The sequence below is a fragment of the Patella vulgata genome, chromosome 7, assembly GCF_932274485.2.
Source record: "Patella vulgata chromosome 7, xgPatVulg1.2, whole genome shotgun sequence".
Lineage (NCBI taxonomy): Eukaryota > Metazoa > Mollusca > Gastropoda > Patellidae > Patella > Patella vulgata.
This window is the reverse complement of record NC_065885.2, coordinates 65,371,771-65,391,525: the sequence shown is the minus strand read 5'-3', so window position 1 is coordinate 65,391,525 and position 19,755 is coordinate 65,371,771. Positions and strand designations below refer to the sequence as shown.

The 19,755-nt window shown below is 39.2% G+C and overlaps 1 protein-coding gene across 1 annotated transcript in view; it reads left to right on the top strand.

Moving 5' to 3' along the window:
• The first annotated feature begins 1,119 nt into the window (after nt 1-1,119).
• LOC126827167 (endothelin-converting enzyme 1) overlaps nt 1,120-19,755 on the top strand; it is a 31,157-nt gene continuing 12,521 nt past the window's right edge. Inside the window, exons 1-7 of the mRNA XM_050556401.2 lie at nt 1,120-2,113; nt 13,955-14,014; nt 14,979-15,125; nt 16,442-16,531; nt 17,267-17,403; nt 18,292-18,514; nt 19,160-19,258. Of these exons, the coding sequence (XP_050412358.1) occupies nt 1,292-2,113; nt 13,955-14,014; nt 14,979-15,125; nt 16,442-16,531; nt 17,267-17,403; nt 18,292-18,514; nt 19,160-19,258 (1,578 nt within the window). The 5' untranslated portion in view covers nt 1,120-1,291. The remainder of the gene's footprint in view (nt 2,114-13,954; nt 14,015-14,978; nt 15,126-16,441; nt 16,532-17,266; nt 17,404-18,291; nt 18,515-19,159; nt 19,259-19,755) is intronic.

The window sequence follows — 19,755 nt, the reverse complement described above, 5'->3', positions numbered from 1 at the left end:
TTTTAGACATTTGACCCCAAGCCCTCCCTCTATCTCGGACAACCCTGCATGAACACATTATCACCGCCTAGAATCGCGGTCAAACTTGGTCTCATGACTTCTCCGCTTGAGTGGCTATACTCCCCCTTGAGCCACAGGACTAAAATAATCCCTGGACTGTCCATTCTATTTTTATTACAAGCGCCTTGTGAAGGGTTAATGGGTCAAGTCGTATATTTCAATACAAGCTGTAAAGCTATATAGAGTGGGAATGTCACTAAAGAAAAACGCTTGTCTGAACATTGTACGATACATGGTGTGAATGTATAGAATATGTAAAAGGCAACGAGATAATTAATAATATAGCCACTGACCTGTACGTGACAAACGAACTGGGCGGAATAATAATTTAGTCGACACTCTAAACATGCACGTAATTATATAACGAACAGTACATCACTACTACACAGTAATATTACAATGCGCTCATCTTTAAACTGGTACGGACATATTAAAAACCTTTATACACCAGCGGATTACAGGTAGGTTAATGAAGTAAATAACAAACACTATAAGTGGTACGAGAGAGAGAGAGAAAGAGAGAGAGAGAGAGAGAGAGTGAGAGATTTCAATAATTCGCTTGCGCGTAGGGGTCTTTAGCAGTGGGAGGAAACCGGGGGACCCGTAGAAAACCTATGAGGTTGGACAGGCGACTCTACTCCTTGTCACGTACAACCGGGGAATCGAAACCACACCAGTTTACTTCATGACAGACCTTATGATACAACGCGCATAACCTAGCATTAGATAAAAACAACAGTCTTGGAACTACCTTAGCACAGACTCTTCAAATCGTCTTTTGTCGTCTCTTATTGGACAAATTGTCAAAATCAGTCAACCATTTTATGGTAATACAAACAACACGATCAAACCCCGATAGTAATCATCAATAGGCAAATATGTTTAAATAAATATTGTTTATCATTTCAGTTCATGCTCAGTAAACACGTCTTTCAAAACCTGATCGGGTCATGTCTATCATATAAAAGCCTTATATATCTACTCGTATGGCGGTTTGTGCATTCGGCTGATAAACATACAAAAAGACGGTCACTTTTTGTAAAGTCACTATCATCTTTAGCTTAGAAATTTACTTACTTTATCAAGATTCGTGCTATTTAACATCAGTGTTAGATCTGGAGAGTCACAGACGGATTGTAATTTAGCGATTGACTATTGTTTATAGAGATCTTACATTTAACAAAAATAGTTTCACAGGACTTTTTTGTTATTGATCTGGACTAAGATCAGAATGTCGGACAAGTACAAGATATTTGATACAACTTCAGTTGCGAGCAGTGGTGGTGTTAGTATTAGAGGATATAGTTTTAGGAAGAGAGAGATAGCACTAGGAGCTGTTCTCTTAGTAGCTCTTCTTGTGATTTTCATATTAGCCGGACTCCTAGCACAATCCAAACAAGATGCAGCAGCAGCAGCGTCAGCGTCGGCGTCGGCGCCACAAGCTCAAGTCGGAGGAGACTCATCCAGTTCTACGGCGTCTTCACAAGGCACCCCGACAAAACCCGCTCCGACACAATCTGCAGATACGACCACTTCGACACAACCACCTGATGGAAGCTGTGTAAATACATGCCTATCTCCAACATGTTTAAAAAGTGCCGCTTTTGTTACAAGCAACTTGAATATGACAGCTGATCCCTGCACCAACTTTTACCAATATGCCTGTGGTTCATATGCCGCCAACAATCCTTTACATCCAGATTATTCAGCCCGGACGGTTCTTTCCCAGATTTATTATGAAAACCAAGTGAAGCTACAAACAGTCTTACAGACGTCCACGCAAAGATTATCACCCAATTCTGCTGAACGAAAGTTGAAGGACTTTTTCACATCTTGTACTGACCAGTTCGGAAAAGACCAGGTGAAGGGAGGTGTATTTTTAGAAAAAGTATTACCTGGCGTAGGAGGATGGTATGTCTTGGATACTTGGAATTCGGCGACCTATGATTATAAAGCTATGTTGAACAAAGTGCATGTGGATTATTGGACGGATGCATTTTTTACGTTTTCTGTTAAAACGGACTGGCTTGATTGGCGAAAGACTGCTATTCAGGTAAGTCGCATCTTCAAGCCCTTCAACGTAATATCCTACATTTTTCGTCATTAATTTCGATTGGTTACTTACCCACCTGGGGACCTATCAGATTCCTCGATAGAAAATGTCATCGCTAATACCAAGTCACACCCTTTCCATCTGAAATATCTAGCTGTGAAAATCGAGTTGCAAAGTTCGATGTTCGTTCAATGTCAGTCACGGCTGCTGGACCTTCCCGCTTTTCAGCTAGGTTTATGCTGTGACCCACCTCAAATCTTAGTCCAAACCTTTCTAATTTAATATTTGTTCTCCCATTATGCTACCTTTCTTCCTTCGTCCGTGAGGTTTTCAACTATAAAAACACGCTTCCAACAACAACTGTGCCCCGTCTTCATTAGACGGATCGAAGCAGAACAGTAGGACGTTGAATCCCATTTTATTTCATTTCAACAGCTGTAGACGAATCTCTTCCTTTGTATGTTTGTATCACGCTTTTGTAGCAAAGGGAGATAACGTACCTAAAAGTTTGGGAATTTCAGACTCATCTAGTAAACTAGATGTTGTAAAACTCGCAGTCGTTGCTTCAAGAACATTGGTACGATTGTACTTTGCATCTGCTGGTGAATGATGTCTATTGATCACAAGGACTCGAGGTAAAAAAAATGTGTTTTTCCGTAATACCTGGTGCTGTTACTCAATTACCGGCAAGTTCAAATCATAACTAACAATTTAGAACAAGGTAACCCCACCCAGTCTTTTTTCTGTAAAACCTGGTGCTGTAACTTGATTACCGGCACGTTCATAGCACAACTAACAATTTAGAACACAGTAACACCCCCCCCCCCCACACACACACACACACACACACACCACCACCACACACAACACCACCACCAGCCTTAGCTATTTGAAGATGGAATCTGGCCACCAACATGACGGACAGGGCATTCTAGCAAGCGTGGACTTAAAGGGGCCGGTGGTGGTGGGGGGGATATTTGGAACCGACCCCCGCCCCCTTATTCTCAGCTTCTAGATCCGCTACTGCATTCTAGATCAACGCAATGGTAGAAAGCAATGTAGACTATATTATTATGTTTGATTTTCGACACTGTTTCATGTAAATTTGATTGAAGTTATACAGAGAGTAAACAAAGAAAGAGAATATAGGAGTGCATATATTCAACCTCTCGACTAAAAACAAGTGAATATATTCAACCTCTCGACTAAAAACAAGTGAATATATTCAACCTCTCGACTAAAAACAAGTGAATATATTCAACCCCTGACTAACAACAGGTGAATATATTCAACCTCTCGACTAACAACAGGTGAATATTATGTACTACTACACATATTTTAATCAGTTGCTTTAATTTATGTCTGGTCGGTATCTGAATTTAATTTATGTCTGGCCAGTATCTGAATTTAAGTTACAACATACGTTAAATACTACTTAGCCGTGATGAAACAAAGGGAAGAAGATAGAAAATGGTACAAATTAATTTTTACACCGGGACTTGGTTTTATAATACACAATTTCTGATTAAAACACAGATCCTATTTCGTTTTTAATAGTTCAAAATTTCATTTACATGTCTTTACTACACTAGGATCTGGGAGAGTTTTTATATAACCCACTTTGTGGATGATGTGGGGATTAGCCAATGAAACGGTCTGTTACGGCGAGTTTTTGGCGTGCGATGCACGGAACTGTAGGTATCCTACTAGAAACATTGACGATGATTGGTTAATCAAATGTCTGATGTCATAGGGTCAATAGAAACTCGAATGACCCCTCACGAGACCTTCCACTACAGCTTGTCAGATCTTCATGTAGTGTAGGCCATCGAATGTATAAATTTTTCAAAGAATAAAATACGCAAGGATTAGATCGATGAGCGATGAATATTAATTCATATTAGAATTATTCTATGAATTCCGTCAATTCCAACACTGTGTACGCGGAACCTCGGTTTTTTGTCCCATCCGAACGACTAGACAGCTGTCCTTGTCAGGCCCTCCGTCCTGCATCACTGACAAGTGAGAACCACGCCGGAAAATCTGGATGAACTTTCTCGCCCAACACTGGGATCGAACACCCGACCTTCAGACTAGCGAGTAATAAATTATAGGTTAATGAAATAAATAACAACCAATATAAGTGCTACTAGAGAGAGAGAGAGAGAGAGAGAGAGATAGAGAGAGAGAGTTTATGGCTTTAACGTCCACTCGACACAAAATCGGTCATTTCGGGACTAACATATGGTTCAATTTTATTTCAATAATTCGCTTGCGTTTAGGGGTCTTTAGCAGTGGGAGGAAACCGGATGACCCCTTAGTAGACCCACGAGGTTGGACAGGCGACCCTGCTCTTTGTCACGTACAACCGGGGAATCGAATCCACGCCAGTTGACTCAATGACAGACCTTATGATACAGCGCGCATGTGAAACCATTCGACCATTCGGCCATCGACCCCCCCCCCCCCCAATAGGGATGTAGGACCAACAGATGTAAAAGTAAAGGCTATTGTAGGAGTCAGGGAGAGAGAGAGAGAGGGAGAGAGAGAGGAGAGAAAGAGAGAGAGAGAGAGAGAGAGAATGGGTTTAACGTCCACTCGACACAAACTAGGTCATTTCGGGACTAACATATGGTTTAATTATATTTCAATAATTAGCTTGCGCGTAGGGGTCTTTAGCAGTGGGAGGAAACAGGGGGACCCGGAGAAAACCCACCAGGTTGGACAGGCACAACCGGGGATTCGAAACCACGCCAGTTGACTCAATGACAGGCTTTATGATACAGCACGCACGTGCTAACCATTCGGCCATCCACCCCCACACCCCAGGAGTCAGGGAACCAACTCACCTATAAGTGCAGGGGTACTGCACCAGACATAATTTACACAAAAACAAATATATGAACAAGACACAAGACGCAGAAAATCACGAAGAAACGAACATATCAAATTAAGTGAATGGATCCGGGGGCTAGCTGTAGGCGTTCGTGCGCTGTACAGGTCCTGTAATGGCACATACGTCAATCAAAATTGAAAAACAATCAAGAATATAACCCAGAGAAAACCATTGTGTAGTACTAGCGTAAGATGGATTTGATTAAAGACTTTTTCTGCGATATCTCTTCGATGAAAGCTATTTCACACACGGTTAGAGATATTTAATATTTGGGTAGGTTACACCATGGTACGCACGATAATAGAATTGATAAAAAAAATCTAAAATCTTTATAAATAGATTTATTTATAACTGTGCGATTATTAGACCATAAAGTACGTAAACAAAATTATAATATGACATGGAATGTCTATTAAAAAACATCATTTCATGCCACTTAATGTCTATTAAAAAAACACCATTTATGTCACGGAATGTCTATTTAAAAAAAAAAAACCACCATTTCATGTCACGGAATGTCTATTTAAAACCACCTTTACATCATTTCATGCCACTTAATGTCTATTAAAAAAACACCATTTATGTCACGGAATGTCTATTTAAAAAAAAAACCACCATTTCATGTCACGGAATGTCTATTTAAAACCACCTTTACGTGTCACGGAATGTCTTTTAAAAAAAAAAAAAACACCATTTCATGTCACGGATTGTCTATGTAAAAACACCATTTCATGTCACGGAATGTCTATTAAAAACACCTTTATATGTCACGGAATGTCTTTAAAAAAAACAAAAAACAAGGAGCTAGACGGTTTAAGTGAATTTAACCTGTAACTCAAGATTATCCATAAAATTCGAAATTAAAAACACAAATTAAAATTCAATATCGGTCCACTTCAATCAATATTGATGTATTGATGCGAAACTATGAGGTTCTAATATCCAATATTTAAGATATAATGAACACGTTAAAATCGGTACACGAGACGTGTATTCTACGGATTGGACTCTTCACGTATTTCACAGAACAATACCGAATTGATATTAACACAAAAAAAATAAACAATTGTTTATAAATCAAATGACAAAATAATAATAATAAATAAACGTTTAGAACGGACGAAGCAGGCGTAAACAACTGCTGTTCTCTTTGGACTGTATTTTACCGAACATAATTGATTAGAAATTACAATTTTTTTAAAACAAAACTGATTATAAATCACTATATATACATTCATTTTACATTAATATCAGCTTTTAGATCCATTTTCGTCTGTTATAAGGGGGGGGGGGGGCGGGGGGCCAAACGGTTAGCACGTGCGCGCGCTTTATCATAAGGCCTGTCATTGAGTCACGGTTGTACGTGACAAGGAGTAGGTTCGCCTGTCCAACCTCGTCGGTTTTCTCCGGGTCCTCCGGTTTCTTCCCACTGCTAAAGACCCCTACGCGCGAGCGCATTATTGAAATAAAATTAAGCCATATGTTAGTCCCGAAATGACCTAGTTTGTGTCGAGTGGACGTTAAACCCCTCTCTCTCTGTTGTAAGGTTAAAAAATGGACCAATACGCCCTTTAACCGACAGTCCAAGCAGATAAAATAAATAAACACCAATCTATTTAAATATAAACACAACCAAATAACTATTATAAAGAATGTTCTGCCTTGTACGCTGGAGATAATGTACAATATAAATGCATCTAAATTTTAGATATGATTGCTTGATATACGTTTTGGACTAATGGTTTTAAATAGCTGTGAATACCCGTTAACCTACGTGGTGTTCCTAAAAACAACAGCGCATATCGGATTTTAACGTCCTGGATGACAAGCCCTAATTGTACGAAAAATCACGTCTTTGGCTTGTGATCCGTCTAGAGGTCACAATTTGTGCATATCGAATTTGTTTTGAGGGTGTTTAGCAAAAATGAGAACGACTAATGCGCAGACCACGAGCCGAACACTGTATGTGCAAGCTTTCTAGGGGATCCGGGGGCATGCCCCACCGAAGAAATCATTTAATTTAGAGTCCCTGAAATGCGATTTCCTGGACTTTGGGGGAGGGGGAGATTTGGTGAATTCTGATCTTCAGAAAACGCTTATAACATGAGTAAATTTGAGTACTACGCATGGGAATTCATGTTCTTTATTAAGAATTTTGTAAGCACGTACAAAGTACTGTGAATCTGTGACAACTTATGAAAGTGATAATTAGATCATTTACATGGACCTATATCTTTGATGTATTTTTTGTGGTGAATATAAATAAATTAACAAATATATGACTAAGTCTTCATATTGTCATCAGGAGTCCGCGCTGACGCAAGTTTGACCACCGATCGGCGATTTTGTCAAAATTGATCGTGTCCGTCAGGTCCGGTCCACACACAAGAGTCTAACAAACTGCACTGAGCAGATACGGATATTAAGTTCAACCTCCAAGACGTCCTCATCTTGTTGCATCCACACAGGAAACATAGCACAGAACCAATTCTGTATTGTCGTCATTGTACGGTGATTGAAGCGAGAGAGAGGGAGAGAGGGAAAAATGGGGTTTAACGTCCACTCGACACATACTAATTCGCTTGCCCGTAGGGGTCTTTAGCAGTTAGGGGAAGCCGGGGGACCCGGAGAAAACCAACGAGGTTGGACAGACGATCCTACTCCTTGTCACGTACAACCTAGGAATCGAAACCACGCCAACTGACTCAATGAAATACCTTATGATGCAGCGCGCACGCGCTAACCATTCGCCCCACCACCCCCACCATTTCCCCGGGTGCTTGAAGCAAGGTCGGATATTAATACTGCTACTGGATGAAAAACTCGAATTAACCTTGTTTATCAATTGTCCAAACCACGAACCACGTCGCTAAAATCAGATTATGCTATGAGGTGAAAAAAGAGTCAACAGTCATGTCGTTTATAAATAGTTCGCATTAATCCTATTAAAAGTTCGACGGAAAGGGGTCAATGAGTCAAGCTTAATACTGACTTACGCGCAGAAAACCGTTCTTAAAACTTACATCGGAAATTAAACGACGAAAAATTAACCGCACCGTTCTTAGAACAGTTCCTAGAGAATCCTACGTTAGTGAGCGGAACGCTTACATTTGTCCCTTTTACACTGCTAAAAATGTAACTGGCTTAAAAATGGTCACCCGATTAGATTTTATTACATACTTCGAGAAGGTATTTGTTGGGTAATAAAACCTTCTAGTAGTTTATCGAGGGCTGGCCGTCCTTACCGCACGGTACAAATAAAACCTTCTAGTAGTTTATCGAGGTTCGGGTGCTTCCGGAGTTCAAAATGGCCGCTTTATATAAATGAGAATTTTGGGGATAACTAACCCGAACCCTAACCCTTTTTAAAAGACTGAACTTGGGTCTAATTTAGTTTTTACTTCTCTTAAAAGGGTTAGTGTTCGGGTTAGTATTCCCCTAAATACTCATTTGTATAAAGCGGCCATTTTGGTATGAGTTCTGGCTTGTTCTGGAATTTGTTGCTTCTAGTGGTGATAATATTTGTACCGTGCGGTAAGGACGGCCAGCCCTCGATAAACTACTAGAAGGTTTTATTACTCAACAAATACCTTCTCGAAGTATGTAATAAAATCTAATCGGGTGAAATGGTAATGTATGCTGGGGTGTTGACAGCATGTTCCGTAATGTGGCTGATCTTTGTTTTCCGGAGTGCGGTGTATGTGTGTGTGTGGGGGGGGGGGGGGGGTAACCGAATCTGACGATCTGTCATTGAATCAAGTGACGCGGTTTCGATTATCCGCGTGTACATGACAAGAGTAGGGTCGCCTGCCCAACTTCGTGGGTTTTTCTCCGGGTCCTCCGGTTTCATCCCACTTCTAAAGACCCCGAAATAACCTAGTTTATTGAAAGAAAATTGAACCATATTTCATAGATATACCGTAGCTTCGCGTCTTCTACACAGCCCATGTCAACTCGACACTGAACACGTCATCTCGACACTAACCACGCCAACTCGACACTAACCACGTAATCTCGGTATTAACAGATGATGTATTAAAGCGCAGTAAATGGTTAGAGACCCTCTTACTACTTTCGCGGAGGGAGAGAGAGAGAGAGAGAGAGAAGAGAGAGAGAGAGAGATGAGGTTTAACTAGGGCATTTCTGGACTAACATATGGTTTAATTTTATTTCACTAATTCGCTTGCGCGTAGGGATCTTTAGCAGTGGGAGGAAACCGGAGGATCCGGGTAAAACCCACGAGGTTGGACAGGCGACTCTACTCCTTGTCGAGTACAACATTGGAATCGAAACCACACCAGTTGACTCAATGACAGACCATACAGCGGGCACGTGCTAACCATTCGGCCATTCAAACTCCTGATTTTGTTTTGTAAACAAACTTGGTTTATATGTCAAGGATCCGGGTAACATGCCTTGTTTTATTCTGTACCAGGCACAATAAAAAACAAAATAACTTATCGCTCATGTTGTCGATGTCTTCATATTAATTGAAATACCGGGTCAAACATGTTCGTCTTTTCAATATTTTTATGTGTTTTCTAAGCTTTATTTTTTATCGAGAAGAAAAAGTTAATGAAATAGCTCGGGGTGATAGAATGTACACGCACGTCACGCGTGAAAACAAATTAATGTAAATTTTACTTTATATCAGTTCGTCCTATCAACTCTGAAAAGGTTTACCCCTAAAAGCATAGTTATGTAAACCCAGAGCTAGAAAGTATGTCCTTTTGCACGCATGACAGGCTAGATATATAAGCAATACACTTTTGTCTGTTTAGAAATCATGGAGAGAGAGAAGGTGAGATGGAGAGAAAGAGAGAGAGAGGCGGGGGGTAACGTTCACTCAACACAAACTAGGTCATTTCGGGATGAACATAGGGTTCGATTGTATTTCAATTTCGCGTTGGGGTCTTTATCAGTCGGTGTAAACAGGAGGACCCTGAGTAAACCCACGAGGCTGGACAGGCGTTCCGTTTAAAAATCCGCCATTCCATTGCTTATACATTTTATTAGTTATACATTTCGTTCTTTTGGTTTTACCTTGGGCGATATCGCAGACAAAATTATCCATTTGAACATTGGATTTTTTTTTATAAATCCGCCATTTTATTTCTTATTAATCCAGCCAATTAACGCCATGGGAAGAATGTACTTTTTAACCGTCGGGGATGCAACCCAAAGATTGGGAATGTGTTACCGAAATGCCATCGAATGGTCGCCGAACATTTGCCAAGGATTCAAGGCTAACAGTTCTCCCGAGATCTCCCCCGATGGTTCTGCATGGATCGCGACGCCCCCGAAGCTTCCCCGTGACCAGCAGGACGGAGACCTGACAATGACAGCTGTCTAGCCGTTCGGATGGGACGAAAAATCTAGGTCTCATGTACACATTGGCGTGCACGTAAAATATCCCTTGACAGTTGGATTTCGATATAACAGTAGTATACCCGTCTTCAGTAGCTCATTTCGGAGAACAGTAGGACATTAAACCCCATTTCATTTCATTTCACCCCGTGACCAGGGACCTGATTATATAGTGAAGAAAAGCGGGAAAATAGACTACGTTTTAAAATTATTTGTCCAACGCACGAATGTGTCGTTTGTACAGATAAAAAAAAAGGGTTGCTTTAGGAGGTGTGTCATGCGAGCGTTAGAGGCACAAATCTTGCCCCAAATAGAAAAGACGGTCAGGGCTTTAATTTACCGTGTTCTCTCCTGTGTGTATGCTAGGGTTCGGTAAATAAAAAAAATATAGTCTAAAAGAAGTTGTTTGCGAGGGTCTCATTCATATTCTATAGCCTGTTCACTGTGACCTGACCTACATGCAGCTTTAATTAAACGCATATTAAGATGGGTACGGTTGAATGCTTACCAATAATATTTGTTAGTCATTGTTTGAGGCAAAACATTTGCTTCATTTCTTTCTTTCATTACGATGCTTTAAGAGATTAGCGCTCCTTTAAGAGCTGATGTTATTGATAAATATTTTGTAAAGATGTCTTGCGCGGATGTTTTTTGTAATGAAATTTGTGAAAAGAAGAGCAAGTTAAGGGTGTCGTCTACACAATCCGTGGATAAGTTTGTCTGAAATGTCTGATCCTATCTGTCGTTTTCCTGTCGCTATTTTGTTTTTATTGTTGACAGACAGCTTAAACATACAGAGGACGAGAAACACCTTTTGTTAGTACACTATTGTTTATATATTTATATAACACCTGAAAGTCCTCGAGAAAGATCAGACAGGCAGCTTATAATTTGATGTATACCACAGAGAGAGGGAGAGAGAGGGAGAGAGAGAGGTTAACGTCCACTCGACACAAACTAGGTCATTTAAAGACTAACACATGGTTCAATTTTATTTCTATAATTTTCTTTTGGGCATAGTGGTCTTTAGCGGTGGGAGGAAACCGGAGGACCCGGAGAAAATCCACGAGGCCAAGCGATCTTTTACGTGCACGCCAATGTGTACACGGGACTTCGGTTTTTCGTTCCATCGGAACGGCTAGACAGCTGTCCTGCATCACTGACAAGGGGAAACCATGCCGGAAAATCTGGGTGAACTTTCTCGGCCAATGCAGGGATCGAACACCCGACCTCCAGGCTAGCGAGCCCGCGTCTTACCCACTTGGCCACCGTGATCCCCAGATCTTAAATACCTATTCTCCATTAATAATTAAATAACTAAAAATAAGACTTTCTTTGTACATTAAACGTAATTTTATATATAACTATGTTCTATTCTTTATATTCCTATTCTATTTACTTAAAGATACATTATGTAAGATTTAGATAAAGAGCTAGCCATTCTTGCTATAATAGTTCGAAAATAGATCATGTAAAATGAATAATTTGAAAATTTCATTTCAATTACTCTATTGCGACCGAAGATATTAGTCTTTGAAGGTTTGACAAGACGTGTGCAATAATTTCAGCCACCGTACTGGTTGTTCGAAGCTAAGTCTCGCTCCTCCATATTTTGCTTAAATCAAAATATCGCTGAACTGTTCTAATCTATTTAATATCGGAGAATATCGATGCCATCGAGAGTTGATTATGGACTGGATAAGTTAATTAATGTCTAATTGATAAGTTAGATAACATTTCAGGCCTAAAGAAAGACTTGCAGATTTAGCTCTTGCATAATGTACATGTATGTTTAAGGCAGGTGATTTACTTTGTCCTGTAATAATGTTCGCAGGTGTGTCTGATAGGTGTTATTTTCGCGTAGTGCGGTCCCCATGCACTTACTATTGAGAAATTGTTTTCGTGTAGTGCGGTACCTCGTGTTATTTATTTGTCAAGCTCGCATAGCTCTTTTGTTGCAATTTCATAATAGGACTTGTGCACGTTTCTTTTCAATACCCCGGTTTACCTCTGAACCTACTTCTCTGCATCTTTCATATTTTTCAAGGACATACAAATGTGTCATCTAGTAGAGATCGTATCATGCGCTCATAGGCGTAGGAGCTCAAAGTAATTCAGGGGGGCATAAGAGAAAATTGCCCGAAATCAATACCGTTTTTTCGGGCATACCTATCATAAGAGAGCTTCGGGCATATTTTCGGGCATGCAGTGGACAAGAAAAAGACGAGAAAATACTTTTCGGGCAGTGTGGATCTCATAGAAATAAGTTAGTTATATTTTTTCTCGAAACGTTAATTGAAAAAAAAGGTCGTCGAATTTTTCATTGCCCGAAAATAAATTTTTGGGGGGGCAAATGCCCCCCCCCCCCTGCCCCCCGGCTCCTACGCCTATGCATGCGGTCATAATCTCACATATCCAGCTCGCTATTTGATATTACCTGGCGAATTGTTGCAGTAAATGTAATTCAGTAAACTAATAAAAACTATTAAATACTCTATTTATAAACTGTATTTAATACAGGCGTCCAATTACCTATTAAAGATATTGTAATAGAATATGTCAAGTCATGATTGATAGACTTATTTTTTTCAGGGGGGGGGGGGTGGCTGGCCGAATGGTTAACGCTTTGAGTCAAGTGGCGTGGTTTCGTTTGCCCGCTTGTACGTGACAAGGGGGGGGTGTAGGGTACCACTTCGTGATTTTTTTTAACGGACCTTCCGGTTTCCTCCCACTGCTAAAACAGCCCCTACACGCAAGCCAACTATTGAAATGAAATTGTGAAATTGAACCATATGTTAATCTCGAAATGACCTACTTTGTGTGTTCGCCCCCCCCCCCCCTCTCTCTCTATCTCTCTATCTCTCTCTTGTAACATAATATAATATCAAATAATGTCAATATTAATTGAACGTTGTTTGGTACACGGAAATAGGGGAAAAAACGAAAAAGAAAAAGAAAATTCGATACTCCTTAATTATGATCTTGGCTAAAGATATATATATATATATATATATATATATATAGAGAGAGAGAGAGAGAGAGAGAGAGAGAGAGAGAGTTGGCCTTAACTTTAACTCGACATAAACTAGGTAATTTCGGGAGTAACACATGGTTTAATTTTATTGCAATAACTCGCTTGCGCGTAGGGGTCTTTAGCAGTGGGAGGAAACTGGAGGACCCGGAGAAAACCCACGAGGTTGGACAGGAGACCCTACTCCTTGTCACGTACAACCATGGAATCGAAACCACGCCAGTTGACTCAATAACAGACCTTACGTATGATACAGCTCGCGCGTGCTAACGATTCGGCCATCCAGGGGCCTGTGTCATGAAATTTTAAGATAAAATCCAAATTTTAATAATTTGATTGGATAATATTAGATTGATTTTAGTGCTTAGCCAATCAAAATTGAAGTATCTACTAAAATTTGGATGTTATCTTTAGTTAAAATTTTGAGAAACAGGGCCCTGCCCCCACATAGCAACAAACAATACTTAACAGCCTAGAACTGCCGCGTTGGTGCACTTGTTTGATTGTTTTAATATTAGTCAATGTTGGATTTTATTTTTTTTTATAGGTTGATCTATCCGGTATGGGTATGCCTTGGATTTATTATACCAGCTCAGAAACCGAACAGGTAAGACATGTTTGATGTTTATTATTTTAAATATTTCAATGTCAGGGGGGGGGGGGCATGTGATGTTACTATTCAGTCCACCAAAACATGATTTGACAGTTAAAACGTGAACTATGTTAACTATGAAGTTATCAAACATACACATACACAATATTAAACATACATTATGCAAGAGCTAAATCGGACTATTGCGGGTCTTTCTTTTGCCCCAAAATGTTATCTAATAATCAACTCTCGATGTCATCGCTAGCCTACGATATTTACTAGATTAGAACCTGATCTGCTGTTCAACGCTCATTCATGATTAAATCAAACAATGGATAATCGAGACTATGTTTTTTTCGAGGCTGGGCCCAAAATCCAATCGCTAAATTCTCGGTTCAGGGTGGATCAATTTGATTGAAATTTTCAGCAAATTCCCTTTACATTATCTAGTTTTTAACTATTACAGTGACCACTGCCAGCTCTTTATCTAATCTTCCATAATGTATCTTTAATGATATAGGTACAATACTGTTTGAATTATTCCACTTTCAATAGTACACTCGTTTTGTCTGGACCACCCGAAATTGCAAACTTAAAAAACTTATTTCAAACATATGGTCTTTCCAATGAATCAATCCTCATATAACTGGGGAATCCCCGGTTGTACGTGACAAGGAGAAGGGTTGCCTGTCCAACCTCGTGGGTTTTCTCCGGGTCCTCCGGTTTCCTCCCACTGCTAAAGACCCCTACGCGCAAGCGAATTATTGAAATAAAATTGAACCATGTGTTAGTCCCGAAATGACCTAATTTGTGTCTAGTGGTCGTTAAACCATCTCTCTCTCTCTCTCTTTCTCTTTCTCTCTCTCTCTCTCTCTCTCTCTCTCTCTCATATAACTGGAACTTCGAATCCGAAGGAGATTATATCTTTTGTTTTAAAGGAACCACGTGACGTATTCATTGATTATATTCTATATTATAGGTACGAGATGATTACCGGAAGTTTATCCGTGCGGTTGGCAACCTGTTAGTCAAAGATGCAAAACACAATTTAACTGATTCACAAATATCAGAACGTATAAATACATTTGTCGAAGATACGTATATGCTGGAGCACAAGTTGGCTAATGTAAGTTGAATATATTTTATACCATACAAATCACCATGTGTCGGTAAGCTTGACTATCTACAAGCAAAAATTAAATGTGACGGTATATTGTCATTTGTTATTGACGTTAGGAAGAAAACTGTTAAATTTTAAATATTTCCGATAATAATTCTTTGGCTCTCTCAGTACCTATTAAATAGTTCAAATTGTTTATTGGCAGCCACGGTGGCTAAGTGGGTAAGACGCTGGCTCACTAGCCTGGAGGTTGGGTGTTCGATCCCTGCATTGGCCGAGAAAGTTCATCCTGATTTTCCGGCGTGGTTCTCCCTTGTCAGTGATGCAGGCCGGAGGGGCTGACAAGGAAAGCTGTCCAGTCCTTCGGATGGGACGAAAAACCGAGGCCCCGTGTATACATTAGAATGATCCGTAAATGATCCCTTGGCAGTTGGAATTCGATATAAGAGTAGGCGATAGTGCCGTTGCCCGGGCAAAATTTCCCTCATAGCACACTGTATGGCGTATGCCCGTCTTCATTAGCCCGGTATAGGAGCAGAACAGTAGGACGTTAAACCCCATTTCATTTCATTTCATTTCCAATTGTTTATTGTCTGTCAGTTTTTGTTCTTGCCAAATATAATGTGACTTAAACGTACATTAAGTCAGAACTAAAACTGTCTATTGCAGGCCTTTCTTTAAAGACTGAAATTTATTAACATGGCAAGACGATAATCAACCCTTGATGTCATCGAATTGCTTCAATTTTCATTGGATTGGAATCCGACTTGCTGTTCAACGTCCGTTGATGATTAACCGCAAAAATGGATAATCGAGACTTTGTTAATTATCGCCACAGCGGTAACAGTGACAATCGAGGCTAAAGTGATTTTGAAATAAGCATATTCCCTTTACATTAACTAGTTTTCAACTATTATAGTGAGAACTGTCAGCTGGTTATCTAATCTCTCATAATGTATCTTTAAGTAGACAATTCTAGACATGAAGAATCGCTAACGGGGATTTATTATCGCGTTAACGAGGTGCAAAGACGCAGCTAAGATGCCTCGATAAATGGATCAAAGCTCGTTCCTTCTTAACTTCGAGCTGTTACTGCGTAGCTAGGCGAAGGTTAGAAGGGGCGGGATTAGGTCCAATTGTGGCGGCATCTTGGCTTCGTCTTCGCACCGTGTTGACGCGAGGGCAAGATGGAGCGGTAGGTTACTTACCAGCCGCCATAACATACTGCAGCAAGTATTAAAATACAAAAATGTCAAAGGCATTCCTCGATAAAGTCCGGTAATTTCCCAATATTTGAATATTTATAAAATGTTTTTTTTTAGTTGACATTTAACTCCAAGGCAACACTCAATCCACATGCCGAAGAAGAGAGAATAAGTTTAGAAGACTTGAACACCCAGGTTGAGTCAACAGTAAGTCGTCGTTTTTGTTTCAATCAGATAATTCAAACAAACTGCTGAATAAAAATAGAAAAGAGGAACGTGAATAGATCTCAGACAATCCAAAATGGCAAATAGAACAAAGGTCGAAAAGCGAATAGAGATCCAGCAGCAGCTTTGTCTTGAAAAAAAAGACAGTCATAGACAGCGGCGTAATCGGGCAGAAAACGCAGTTGTTCGCCAAATTTGATAATCGTCTTCTTCGAAAAATCTAATCTCCGTCGTGTTCACATGTTTAAACTGTATTGCCCCAATCGCCTTCATAGTCTTTTCGGAATAGGAGGGTGGGGAAACTCTGGCCCGCAAGATTATTAAGCCATGTATATCTATATGACGTGTCCTCGCGTGACCTCATTGCTTCTCAATTATTTAAAGATATAAACAAATTATTTAAAGATATAAACAAATTATTTAAATTATTTAAAGATATAAACAAATTATTTAAAGATATAAACAAATTATAAACAAATTATTTAAAGATATAAACAAATTATTTAAAGATAGAAACGAAGTATTTAAAGATTAACAAATTATTTAAATATATAAACAAATTATTTAAATATATATACACATTATTTAAAGTTATATACAAATTATTTAAAGATAAAAAAAAATATAAACAAATTATTCAAAGATATAAATAAGATAAAAACAAATTTTTTAAAAGATATAAATAAACAAATTATTCTCGCCATTTCACCATTTCAGATCGATTTTGTGAGTTTATTCAAATACATGTTTGATCAAGCTGGTGTTACTAAAGATACCAAGGTTGTTGTTTTAGAGAAGGAGTATATAATAAGTCTGGGTGAGATTTTAAACAGTTTAGGTGACAATAAAAACAGGTAATTAATTTCGTTTAAGGATTTACTTTGTACCTGGTTCTGGGATCACTTATTATTGTCCGGATTTTGTTTTCTAATTGTTTGTCATATATTGATTGTATATATTTAGTCATTTTAAAGCCGCGTATCGACCTTTGCATTTTCCGGGCATTATCGAGTTTTTCACGGCTTGATCCAAAATGTGATAATTTAACATTTGATTCAGAGAAGATTTCACCCGCCTCTTACCTATAGGCGGGGCTCTTTTAGTTATATAGCCTGCAAAGGTTGTGAATTACTGCGAAATTTTCAATCCACCCAATCTGATTAAAGGACAATATCGTAGCAATGATCTCTGTGTTAAAATTATATTTGGAATGTGTTTAACCAGGTCTATCACATATGTGATAATGACTGACACCAATATGTCCTTTAAAACACAGATCTTTTATCGTTTCGTTTTTATAGTTCAAAATTTCGTCTTACTTGTCTTTACTACACTAGGATCTAGAAGAGTTGTTATCATTGACGTGTTCTGAATGGTGTGAGGGCTTAGCCAATGAAACGGTCTGTTACTGCGAGCTTTAGGCGTGTTTTGCACAGAACTGTGGGTAATCCAATAGTAAAATCAATGCTGATTGGTTAATCAAATGTCTGACGTCATAGGGTCAAAAGCCGCTCGTATGACATCTGACGTGATCTATTGCTACAACCGGTCAAATCTTTATGTAGTGTAGGTCATCAAAGTACACATTGGCGTGTACGTAAAAGATCCCTTGGCAGTTGGAATTCAATATAAGAGTAAGCCGTAGTACACTACATGGCGTATACCCGTCTTCATTCGCCCAGTCGGAGGTGAACAGTAGGACGTTAAACCCCATTCCATTTCATTTTTTCACTTTTTTCCAGAATCATCAATAACTATTACACTTGGCGATTGGCTCACAGATATTTACAAGAAATGTCGTGGGATTATGTCCATGCCAACAGACAATTCTACGTAGATATTACCGGGAATGCAGAGTTTTTAGGATCGTGGAGATATTGTCTGAATCTTGTCAGCCGAGATATGGGCGAAGTTTTGAGCTCCTTATTCGTCAGAGATCATTTTGTAGATAAGAATAAGCACAAGGTAAGTTGTCGTCTTTTTGCAGTCACCCACAAATAGGCATCTAATATTCTTTTTTAACCCATCTCTGTTAAAGAGAGAGAGAGAGACAGACACAGAGAGAGGGAGGGAGAGAGAGAGAGAGAGAGATGGGTTTAACGTCCACCTGAGACAAACTAGGTCATTTCGGGACTAACATTTCAATAATTCAAGTGGCGTGATTTCGATTTCCCGCTTGTACGTGACAAGGGGTAGGAGTCGCCTGTGCAACTTCTTGATTTTTTTTTAACGGACCTTCCGGTTTCCTGCCACTACACGCACGCGAATTATTGAAATGAAATTGAACCATATGTTAATCTCGAATTTACGTCTCCGTCTCTCTCTCTCTCTCTCTCTCTCTCTCTCTCTCTCTCCATCTACAAATTAATTTCTAGAACATTATTATGAAGTCTAGTCGTTTAGATGGTACAAAAAAACCGAGGTCCCGTGTACACATTGGCATGCACGTAACAAATCCCATGGCAGTTAGAATTCGACATAAGAGTAGACCATAATTCTGCTGCCCGGGCTAAATGTCTGTCATAGCACACTGTATGGAGTATGTCCATCTTCATTGTCCTAGTCGGAGCAGAACAGTAGGAAGTTAAACCCCATTTCATTTTATTTCAGGCCATGGAGATCGTCGATTACCTGAAAACATCTTTAGTTGAACGAGTGATGAACATAACTTGGATGGAAGAATCCACAAAACAAGACGCCAAACGAAAGGTATGAAAAATGATAACCCTTCTTCAAACAATTAAATAGATAATAAATAATAATAATTCATTTATAGGGCGACTATAATCCAACATTTTATTGCTCCATGGCTCTATTACATTATCGTAAAAATGCAAAATAAAAATAAAAAAAATATCATGAATCAAAATTTAAAAACAAGTAGGCTCGTACTATAGATCAGGGGCCTGTTTCATGAAATTTTAACTAAGATAAAATCCAAATTTTAGTAATTTGATTGGATAATATTAGATTGGTTTTAGTGCTTAGCCAATCAAAATTGAGGTATCTAATAAAAACAATTTGGATTTTATATTTAGTTAATATTTCGAGAAAGAGGGCCCAGGAACTGAACATGTTGTTGGATGAAATTCAAAAATCTAATTCATCAAATCAACTCAGAATTGTGCAAAGAAGAAGAATGACAATGTCTTCGTGTCGATGGGACTTGGACTGACGGAGCCCTAGGCCTTTTTGAAGAGTGTCAC